Here is a 10,809-nt window from a genome sequence, read left to right on the forward strand (position 1 = left end):
TTCTAATGGTGTACAATATGTCAAGAAAACAAATACATTTTAATAATGAATTCCGTAGTTTAAATTATACGGAACGAGTAAAGTAAATTTATGATGTGAAATTTTGTATTGTGACGACTGATTAGTAGGTCAATACTAAATCATTAAATTTTAAATCAATCACCTCTATTTCATATATTTTTGTAACTATAGATTGAGAAGTTAATATCATCACTCTTAATATTTAGATTAGTATAAGATTAGTATGTGAACTTTATAAACCGTGTATCGCACGGGTATTATACTAGTTTATATTTCTGATACGAACCATATTTCCATTTCCGATAATATTTATAATTCTGATAATGTTTCAGATACGAATCATATTTCCGTTTCTGGCAATATCTTTGTCTCTGGCAATATTATCGATTTTTCCTTTTGATGGTTTGTTTAGCTCCCACTGAAACCAACATTCATTATTTTCGAGTATCCATGTATTAGAGTATTTACTGAATATTATATTCACCTAAATACTTGATCCGTTCATGCACTATTTGTGTGACCCTACGGGTTCAGTCAAGAGTTAGTTGTGGCATTAATAATATTAATTCCACTTGACATGAAGCGGCGTCTAGCTAGGCATTTAGATCACTTGATCTCACTGAATAATTAACTTGTTTAATTAATCTGGACCGCATTTATTAGATTTCGTATTAAATGAATTAAATGTAAACTTGGAGCAAGTACATATTTCCTTCATTATTGGACCTTTGTAAATTAGATATAATTCATTTAAAAAAAGTTAATATCGTATGCATAAAATGATCGGTTTTTTCATGAAATGCCCCTGAGGTTTGCAAAAACGCACCAAATACCCTCGCGTCTTTTGAATCACATAATATACCCCTATTTTTGCCTAAGTTTGCACCAAATACCCCTAAGCCGACCTTCCGTTAGTCCTCCGTTAAGTCATGTTTATAATTCATCAAATGCACCTATTTATAAACGTATTACACAATATACACCTACTTGTAAACTTATTTGCACGAAATACCCAAACTGCTTTTAAACGGCAGAATTTGATTCAAATGGCTAGTCCAGTAAGTTTTATACTATCAAAAGAAAGAAAGTTGCGTAACAACCATGTTTAATACAAGTGGTCTGCAAAGTAGCTTCTACCAGTAACATTTTGAATTCTAAGCAAAGCTACAAACAAAATGAATTCACTAGTAATTCGGCCTGCTGTGCTAGGATAAAGAGTAGCAGGAGATTGTGTATTCCAAGTTGGAAAATCGAACTCACTGCTGCTGCTAGAAGAGTAAATATTTTCATAATTTGATGCAGCATTACTTAATTGGTACTGAGCATATTCCTCTGTCAAAGTATCCCCAGAAATGAAGAGCAAAAGTAACATAGCCAGTGACATATCGGCTCACCATCACCTTATAAAAATTCTAGAACTGCATATTGATTTTAAGGCCAAAATTCTAGAGCTGTATATTGACCACCAATCCACCAGAGCCACCAGCATGTTACAACAAAAACATCAGACCACTCGTTATTGAAGCTTGGGTTCCTGTTATCAAGATTAGATATCAACCAATCTCTAAATGTACCCCCCAACCTCATATCTTTGTCACTCCAATTCAGCTTCCGCCACACTAAGCGTGCAGCAGGACAAAATGAATCTCAGGTTGCACCCTTGCAAACTTTGCAATCAATCTCAATAGTTGCACCCTTGCAGACTTGCAATCAATCTCAGGAGAAAAAACCAAATCCATCCCTAGAACAGATATAGAATTCAAATTCTGGCAATTTTGTAAAGCAAAAGCAAACCCAGTTTGAGTCACGAAATTGCAATTGTTTACTATAATCTCCTCCAAATTTAAGCATTTCTCAGAAATATTAATAAGAGATTTATCAGAAATGAAGTAATTACTAGACAAATTAACTTTTCTGAGATGAGGGAGCTTCGAAGCAATCAAATCAACGCCTTCATCAGTGATCCCTAAAGCAGCACCACCACCACCAGAAACACCAGTAACACAGTAATCATCCTTTGGATTACTTACATCCAACTCCTCCAAATTTGTGATGAACTGGGAAATAACCCCCAAATCGGAATCAGTAACAATTGAAAAATTGTGCAACTTGAGCGATTTAATCGACTTGAGAGATGAATTGGGAAATTGTTGAATCGAATTCGAAGGGAAATCGGTGTGATTAGATAGGCCAAGGAAAGTGAAATGAATTGAAGAATTGAAGTGGGTTCGCCATGGAAATCGGAAAGGGAGATATGTTTGAGGTTAGGGAATCGAAGGAAGAGTTTGGAGAGAAGTTTGAGATTTTTTTTTTTTTTTGATTTTAGGTCGAAAAATATATATTAAGGGCAAAATGGTAAACTGCAGCTAACGGAGGACTAACGTCCGTTAACTCCAAGTGCATCTCATGAACAGTATGAAAAAATAGGGGTATATTATGTGATTCAAAAAACGCGAGGGTATTTGGTGCGTTTTTGCAAACCTCACGAGCATTTCATGAAAAAACCGTAAAATGATTTATTACGGGGGCGTTTGATTTCAAAACCAAACCAAACCAACCAAAAAATACAGTTTGTATTTTTTTTTCCAAACCAAATCGTAAGTTTGAAAACTGTAAAAACCAAACAAAACCACTAAATATGGTTTGGTACGGTTCAGACTTCACACCAAGCTCTCGACATCCTACTCGTAATTTTAGGCAGCAGATACAACGTGGAGCGTGTATATATACATGTACGTTGAAATCATCTCATTTTCATTAGATGTTCAATGAATGTTCATCAGGAATCAGGGTGCACAATGAGCACTGCGCACCCGGGTGTATAATCCAAATTGCGTATTTTGCCCTTATCTTAATATAGTTCGTACTAACTTACATTTTCCTTCAATTTTTTTTTTGTCACATACAACTCAGTAAAGTTGTCACTTTACAAATTACCACCTCAAACTTTTAGTTTGTAAATTACAACCTCAAACTTAATTCCGCACTTTAAATTACAACCCCGTGTCATATTCCGGCGAAAACAATCGGAGTACAATGTCATAAATATATTTAAAACTAATTAAATACGGAGTACTATATACGTTCTTGAAAGTTATTTACTCTTTCCGTTTTAGTATGTTCCCAAATGTTCTTTACACTATATTGTATTCCATTTTTGGCATATAAATTTATACTTACACTCTCATTTTTTCCACAATATAAACTTAATTACAATATTTTATGGCAAATTTGTCAAAAACAACCTTTTATAACCCGGATTTTGCGAGAAACAATCTTTTAAAAGAAATTGCGAAGAATTTTAAACTAAAAGAATTTTGCGAAAAATAACTAAAACCTGTTTTCAGGCGTTGACTGAGAAGTTTCGGCCATTGACTCGCCATGCGCATGGCACATGTTATTATTTTTTCCTATTCACATCCAAGTTCCCTCCAAATTCTCATATATAGGCAAATAAAGTCACTTTCAATTAAAAGAAAATATTTTTTTTAAAAAATAGTTAAAGTTCAACCTCGATGCAAAAGAGATCGTTCATAAACAGCTTTAGGGATCTTAGAATACATATGCCGGAAAACCTTCACCGGACTCGGAGAATACCATCTTTTTCCTTTCGAACCTCTCACATCATTCTTGGCAACTACGACATAAAGGGAAATAAGGGTGTGCTTAGCAAAAATGGCGAGTCAATGGCCGAAATTGTGAAGCCAACGTTAGAAAATAGGTTTGAGTTGTTCTTTGCAAAAGAAATTTAGTTTAAGGTCCTTCGCAAAAAAATAATTTAAAAGGTTGTTTCTCGCAAAATACGGGATATAAATGTTTGTTTTTGACAAATTTTCCATATTTTATTATGGGAGTCTAAACTAACTTTGTCTCTCACAATACCTTAATTTTAACTTTTATCCACTTACATTGTTGGACAATTTATAACCGATTTTTTTCCACTTGTTATCCCCCATCATATGCTCACCAAACTTTCTTAATTACGGCGCAAATAGTGAGCATAAAGATAATTTAGAAACCGATATGGTAAAACCCTTAAAAAACCAATAATACCATTAGGGATGGCAATCACATCCGAATCCGAATCGGGTCCGACTTGATCCGAATTTGATTAAAAAAGTTAGAATCCGAATCCGAACGGTTGGCGGGTCGGATTCGGAGTCTGTGGAGACTCTGACCCGAATCCGACCCGAGTCCGAATCAGAGTTTTATCCGACCCAAAATTGTTTCAATCTGTGTTATTTTTCATATATATCTTCTTTTTTCAGGAAAGTTTCCAATTTAATCTAATATATTTAATTAAAACGGGTATATTTGTAATTTATTAATATATTAGAAACTCATTAGATTTTGGAAAATGAAAAATATGACTTCTAATTTATTTTAGAATTAAAAAAAATACAAGTTTCATGTAAGTGAAGCTAACGCATAAGATCAGAGAGTCATTAAAATACGACCAATAAAAAAAAGAGATTTCAAACTTACTTTACAATTAAAAAATATAGGTGCTATGTAAGTAAAACTAACAAATTAGAACGAATAGTTAAATAAATGAATATTATCTTTTTCTATAGTTGATTTAATATGCGCTACGTACGTGGGATCGTCTAGTCACAAAATAATAAAGAGTTCCGGATAAGATATACCCCGTACTATGATATACTACCTTCGTTCCTTAAAGTTATTTATGTTTACTATTTGCACGAACTCTAATACAATATTTAACTACTAATATATCTAATTCCGTGTATGAAAAAATTATAAAAAGTTGATATTTAGAAAATACATTCTAAGATCTATCTAACAAAATCTTACATGATAACGTTTTGATATATATAATAGTGAGAATTTACGGTTAAATTTTTCATATTTTGGGTACGTATTCCAAGGCATGAAAAACTTTCAGTAACGGATGTAATATTAATGTTTTTTTACTAATTCATTTATACTTCATTTTTTTTTTTTCAAAAGAAATATCATATGCCACGTTTAAGCTCAATCTCTTTTGGTATATTAAAAATCTATCCTCTAACTAAAACTAACGAACGTTCATGTATTATGGAATTTGATCGAGTTTTGTGATCATATAAGGGTTTTTCATTTTGTTCTTCCATATATATATATATATATATATATATATATATATATATATATATATATATATATATATATATATATATATATATATATATATATATATATATATATATATATATATATATATATATATATATATATATATATATATATATATATCAACATTTTATAACCTTTTATTGTTGTTATTAGTACCCATTCAGTGACTTTGGGTACTATCGGGTCGGATGAATTAATTTATTGCATTTCACTAAGCTAATTATGATTATTTTTCTTTGTTGGTACTTCGGTGATCAAACATGATGTAACTATTCGATGTGCCATTGCCATTATGTTGAGCAATATTATATTAAATACTCCCTCCGTCCCTTAATACTCGAAGCGGTTTGATCGGTGCGAAGTTTAAGACACTTGAATTGACTTATTAATTTAATGGGTGTTAATTGATAGTGGGGTATTTTTTTTTAATATAGTTACTGGAAAATGTGTAAGGGATGGGGAGTGGTGAGTGAGGGGTGTGCATTTTTAAATGATCTTTTGTAGGGAATAGAGGTGTAGGTGGGTTAATTAGTAGATAAGTGTGAGAAATAATATAATATTGATAAAAGTTCCATTAATAGAAGCGGTGCAAGTATTAAGGGACGATCCGAAAAGGAAAGCGATGCGAATATTAAGGGACGGAGGGAGTATTTCTGTACTTAAAACTCAATGTGAGTAGCTATTGTAATATAAAACAATGATTGCAATAGCAATCTTCTCATCACTCTATATTTTTTTTTCATTTGTTGCTTATCCACCGGATTGATGAATAAAATAATATAAATTTCATAACCAAAATTATTGGGAAAATGACCAAAAGTAACCAAAAGTAGTTATTTGGTAATACATGATATATAACATGGGGGTGTTACGTAGGTTTCGTTCTATTCGACTTAGGCTCTGTTCTCTAGATTTATTTTGACTTATTTCAGACAAAATATGTTTAGATAAGCTCAATTAAGTTCATATAAGTTCAATTAAGTTCAAATAATATAAGTTCAGAAAAAAAATAAGTTTTTTTTTCAGACATTTTAACACACAAATAAATTTATTTCAGTCAAAATAAGTTTCTTCAGATAAAATAAGTTCAGATAAGTTCAGTTAAGTTCAGATAAGTTCAGATACTATAAGTTCAGACAAAATAAGTCGAATATAAATGAGCCTTATTTTGTCTGAACTTGTTATGTTCGTCTTATTTTCACTTATTTCAGGAAAAAGAAGTTCTGATAAGACAATTTCAAGAAAAATAAGGGTTGACCAAGTGCAATTTATAACTAAAATAAGATTTTATAAGTTATAATAAGTTCAATTAAGTTCAGATAAGATACGTTTAGAAAAAATAAGTGAAAATCAGGTGAGTATAATGCACCCTTACATTATCGTACTTATTTGTGTGTGGAAATGTCTGCAAAAAACTTACTTTTTCCATTTCGTATGTTACGTCTGTCGTTTGACATGTTATTTATGTCATCCAGCGTACGCTTGCGTTCTATGTCGCGCGCTTTTTATTTTGTATTCTGTGTTTCGCCCCGAGAGTACCATTTGCACGGTACTCTCGGATGTATAATTCAGTAATTGATTGTAAGACTATAGATTACATAGATTAGTAGTTTGCACAAATTATATAGATTAGTAGTTTGCACAAATTACACAGATCAGTAGTTCTATTTGAATTTGAAAGACATTTTGTTGGTTATTTTATTATTGCATAAGAACATAGGCTAGTAATTTTAAAGGCAATTTGTGGTCACAAATTAATGTGCTTGTACTTTATTTTATTAATTTACTCCCGTTTCATAAGTTAGGATCATAATAGTTTCATGCCCGCAACGATTTTGGATCCTCTAGAGTTCTAAAATAAATCTACAATGTAGAGTTTGAACATCTCAATCATTGAATGAAAAATCAATGGTTCATATATTATCTTTCCAAAATCCCCCCTACTTTTTCTCATCAATATGAGCCATTGATTATAAAATATATGGTTTAGATACAACTCTACCTTGTAGAGTTTTATTAAAACTCTAGAGGATCCGGACTCGCAAAATAGACGCCCCAGGCTAGTAGGCCACAAGCCACAAGCCACAAGCCACAAGCCAAGTAGCCAACCAAAGCGTGGGGGAAGATAAAATTCATCTTTCTCCCCACTCTGCCGACCAAGTTTGGGGTTTAGGGTTTTTTTGCTCTCTACACCATTTTTTAGGGTTTAACGAAATACACACTTCCTCTCTCTCTTTGTCAGAAAGCTAAGGTAAAGTAATCGGGGAAGATGCGGAAACTAAAATTTCATGAAGGTAAACTGTTGAAGAAAGTAAACATCTTAGAATGGAAAAGAGAAGGAGGTCACCGAGAATCCAGTGTTATGCAGCGTTACCATATCACCGACCGCGATGATTACAAAAAGTATTAATCTTTCTCCTCCCTTTACACTTAATTTCATTTTTGGGTTGTAATTTTTGATGGGTTACTCTCAATTCTTGTTCAATTTGCTGATTTTCTCTCAATTTGCGTGTGTCGAAAAACAGGTATAATAGCTTATGTAGGATGGCGCAAAAATTGGTTAGCATATTGAAGCAGATGGATCACAAAGACCCTGCTCGAATTGAGATGACTGATAATCTGTTGGAAAAGCTGTGAGATTTCCTTTCTTTTTGTTCTCTGAATCATGTTGTCTTCGAATTTGAATATTCTATAATCTGATTTGAATAGTTGTTAAATCATGATACAATTTTTGGTTTGTTCTTTTTTTTGGGGATAAGGATAGGTCATGCCTTTTAATTTTCACTGCACTATTGAATTGGGTAGTTGTTGATTGTGGAATCATACTACATCATTTTCCGGGGGATGTGGGTTGGTGGTGATTGTAGTTCAAAAATTGGGTGGTGTTGTCACAACCGGAGTCTGTTAATGTCCAGTAAATGGGTTTTTCCTTGTTTGGATTAATGTTAATTTTGGGAATTAGAATGACGAGTAAGGAAGTCTTCTTTTGCTCAATATGAGAAACATAATACTGTAATCAACTTCCAAGTGCTTACCTACTTTAGCATATAGTGCGGAGTTGTTTCTAGGTTGAAACTTGAAGTTAATCAAATATGATAGAGGTAATTTGATATCAAAAGGTCTTGCGCGCACAAGGTGTACAATAAATTTATTGTACACCAAGATAACTTTTATGCAGTTTTTCGTAACTTTAACCTATTTTTCTGTAACTTTTATATTATAAAATTAAAAAGTTGATAGATAAACATTTTAAAGGGGTAAATGATTAATTTATACATTATTAGTGATTTTGAAGAAATATTTTTTATTGAAATGAAAAATTTTATCATTAAAAATTAGATAACTTTTACATATATAAACGTAACTTTTAAGTATTTTGAATCAACTTTTACTTCGGTGTACAATATTTATTATACACCCATTGTAAATAAGAATTTGTGATTTGATATTTGTGGAGTTGGGGGATTCTTTTGTTGTTAGAAACTAGTTATGGTATTTGTCACTGATTGGGAGTTTCATGACGATTGAATATTGTCATCATGCCTCTTGATTGGAGTTAGTTTCAAGGATTGAAATGGAGGCGGCTAAGTCTTGTTTTGCTTATTGATTGAGAAAAATAATCCATTAAATTATTGGTGCCACTAGCAGTGTGTTCTATGTTTTTTAGCTGATAACATGTGGGGTCCGAGCCAGGGTACATATGTTAGTCTGTTAGATAGAGCCTCAGTCAGATATCTTCCCTAGGCAACCCTTCTCCCGTCCGCCTATGCTTGGTGAGAGTTGACCAGGGATTATTGTTGGGTAGATGGGTTATTACTCCTCTGTGCTACCCCTCAATTTTCACTAGCAACACATACAATATGGCGTTTGTAGATTGAACATTCTGACATCGTTGTAGTATTCAGATGGCATTACTTAAAAGAGCATCGGTGCTACCATAAGTTATGCTAATAAGCGTGTAGGTTAGTTATTCTTCTGTAGCTTCAGTGTTAATTAGCTTGTTGCATGATCATTTTGACAAAATGTAATGTAAAGATATGGTATTCAATACTCCGTGATAGGGTACAACCGTACAACCCAACTAGACCTGAAGAAATTGACCTAATCCAGAACCATATTTGGATGACTGGATTTTGACCTGAAATGTAATGGACTAAACCTGAAAGTTAATATGACTGAAATTGATCTGCTTTCCGTCATAAACTATTGTACACCAAACTCTAATTGACTCGATCAGACCTGAATTGGATGAATGACTTTCACGATTGTTAGCTACCTGTAAACCCAATTAAACTGGCCTTAGAGGCTAGAAGACAATGGCTACATGAGTACATGGATACCGTGCTAGCATGATTCAAAATCAACTAATTTACTATTCTTTGGCGGTCTTGTATTATTTTTCTACATGGACAGGGGAAGCACTATCCGTCATTCGTGGCTTTTTAGGTATGCAAAATTAATCCTTTAGTGAATAGTGGTTATCACATTTGAATTATGGCCCTTGACACAATGTCTTATTCAGTTAAACTTGATCTAATGAAAGGGAAATCGTACTGATTGTCTGCTGCTTGTGGTGCTGCCATGTAGTGTTTGATGATGTTAATATCGTGTGCAAGGGCTAGTGTGCTACCATGTACCGGGCAGATGCCTGGCATCAAAATATAAATTTTTTCTCATTATGGTTCATATTTGTTCGAGCCTTGTACTGCAAAAGTGGAGGAAGACATATTGGTAGAGTTGTATATACCAAAATTTGAAGTTGATTATCAAGAAATGTCTTCTTCTTATGACGCTGATAATGATGCATTTTGAAGTAAGTAATTGGTCTCACATATCATGGGTGTTTGTTGCAGATATAATATGGGAGTAATACCGAACCGGAAAAGCTTGGCTGTTTGTGAACGGTTGAGTGTGTCATCTTTTTGCAGGTTAGTAACCTTTACTCTGCATACCTGCCAAGGCTGTCACTGGTTCCATGGCTTTCCTTACACTTATCCTTGCTTTATTTTCATGACTATCAGTTTGAATACCCTGCCCCAAGGAAACAAAAATTAACTCTAAGACCATGTTTTGTAAAATAAAAAGTGACGCAACCCTAAAACTGGCAGGAAAGTAAACAAATGTGAGCATGGCAGATGGATATTGGTCTAATGGCATTGCATGTATTGATCCTAAAGTTCCTCTTTTTGTTTGCAGACGGCGGCTTTCGTATATATTGGTGCATTTGAAGTTTGCAGAGTACTTGAAAGAAGCTGTGACATACATTGAACAGGGACACATCCGAGTCGGTACCGAGACTGTGACAGACCCAGCATTCCTTGTAACTAGGAATATGGAAGATTTTGTGACTTGGGAAGATTCATCCAAGATTAAGAAGAAAGTACTACAATATAACGACAAATTGGATGACTATGATCTTATGCAATGAACAAGAGTCACGATTCAAGGCTGTACTTCCTATTCTTCGTGGATTTCTTAATTTTGAGGCTCTTTTTTCACATTAAACTATGTATGAAATTGCTGTACTAGTAGTTAGTACATCCAAACCCGAATTGTTAGACAGAAGCCGGTTTGGATTGGAACTGAATTTTGTAAAACAGTGGACCTTGGTCGGTTTGAAAAAATACTGATCTAGATCAGATATTTCTTGAA

The 10,809-nt window shown here is 33.3% G+C and overlaps 1 protein-coding gene across 1 annotated transcript; it reads left to right on the forward strand.

Moving 5' to 3' along the window:
* The first annotated feature begins 7,272 nt into the window (after positions 1–7,272).
* LOC110799504 (uncharacterized) lies at positions 7,273–10,809 on the forward strand. The gene is made up of 4 exons (XM_022004769.2): positions 7,273–7,560; positions 7,683–7,790; positions 10,011–10,085; positions 10,354–10,809. Exons 1-4 carry the CDS (start codon positions 7,427–7,429, stop codon positions 10,583–10,585), a joined length of 549 nt encoding a protein of 182 aa, XP_021860461.1. The 5' UTR covers positions 7,273–7,426; the 3' UTR covers positions 10,586–10,809.

The sequence above is a fragment of the Spinacia oleracea genome, chromosome 1 (genome assembly GCF_020520425.1).
Source record: "Spinacia oleracea cultivar Varoflay chromosome 1, BTI_SOV_V1, whole genome shotgun sequence".
Taxonomy (NCBI): Eukaryota; Viridiplantae; Streptophyta; class Magnoliopsida; order Caryophyllales; family Amaranthaceae; genus Spinacia; species Spinacia oleracea.

What these genes read in the sequence shown, in the direction of transcription:
- LOC110799504 (XM_022004769.2), top strand. Translation starts at nt 7,427, where the DNA reads ATGCGGAAACTAAAATTTCATGAAGGTAAACTGTTGAAGAAAGTAAAC. An exon ending in GATAATCTGTTGGAAAAGCT is followed by an intron (nt 7,791 to 10,010) that starts GTGAGATTTCCT and finishes TGTTTGTTGCAG; the next exon opens with ATATAATATGGGAGTAATAC. An exon ending in AGTGTGTCATCTTTTTGCAG is followed by an intron (nt 10,086 to 10,353) that starts GTTAGTAACCTT and finishes TTTTGTTTGCAG; the next exon opens with ACGGCGGCTTTCGTATATAT.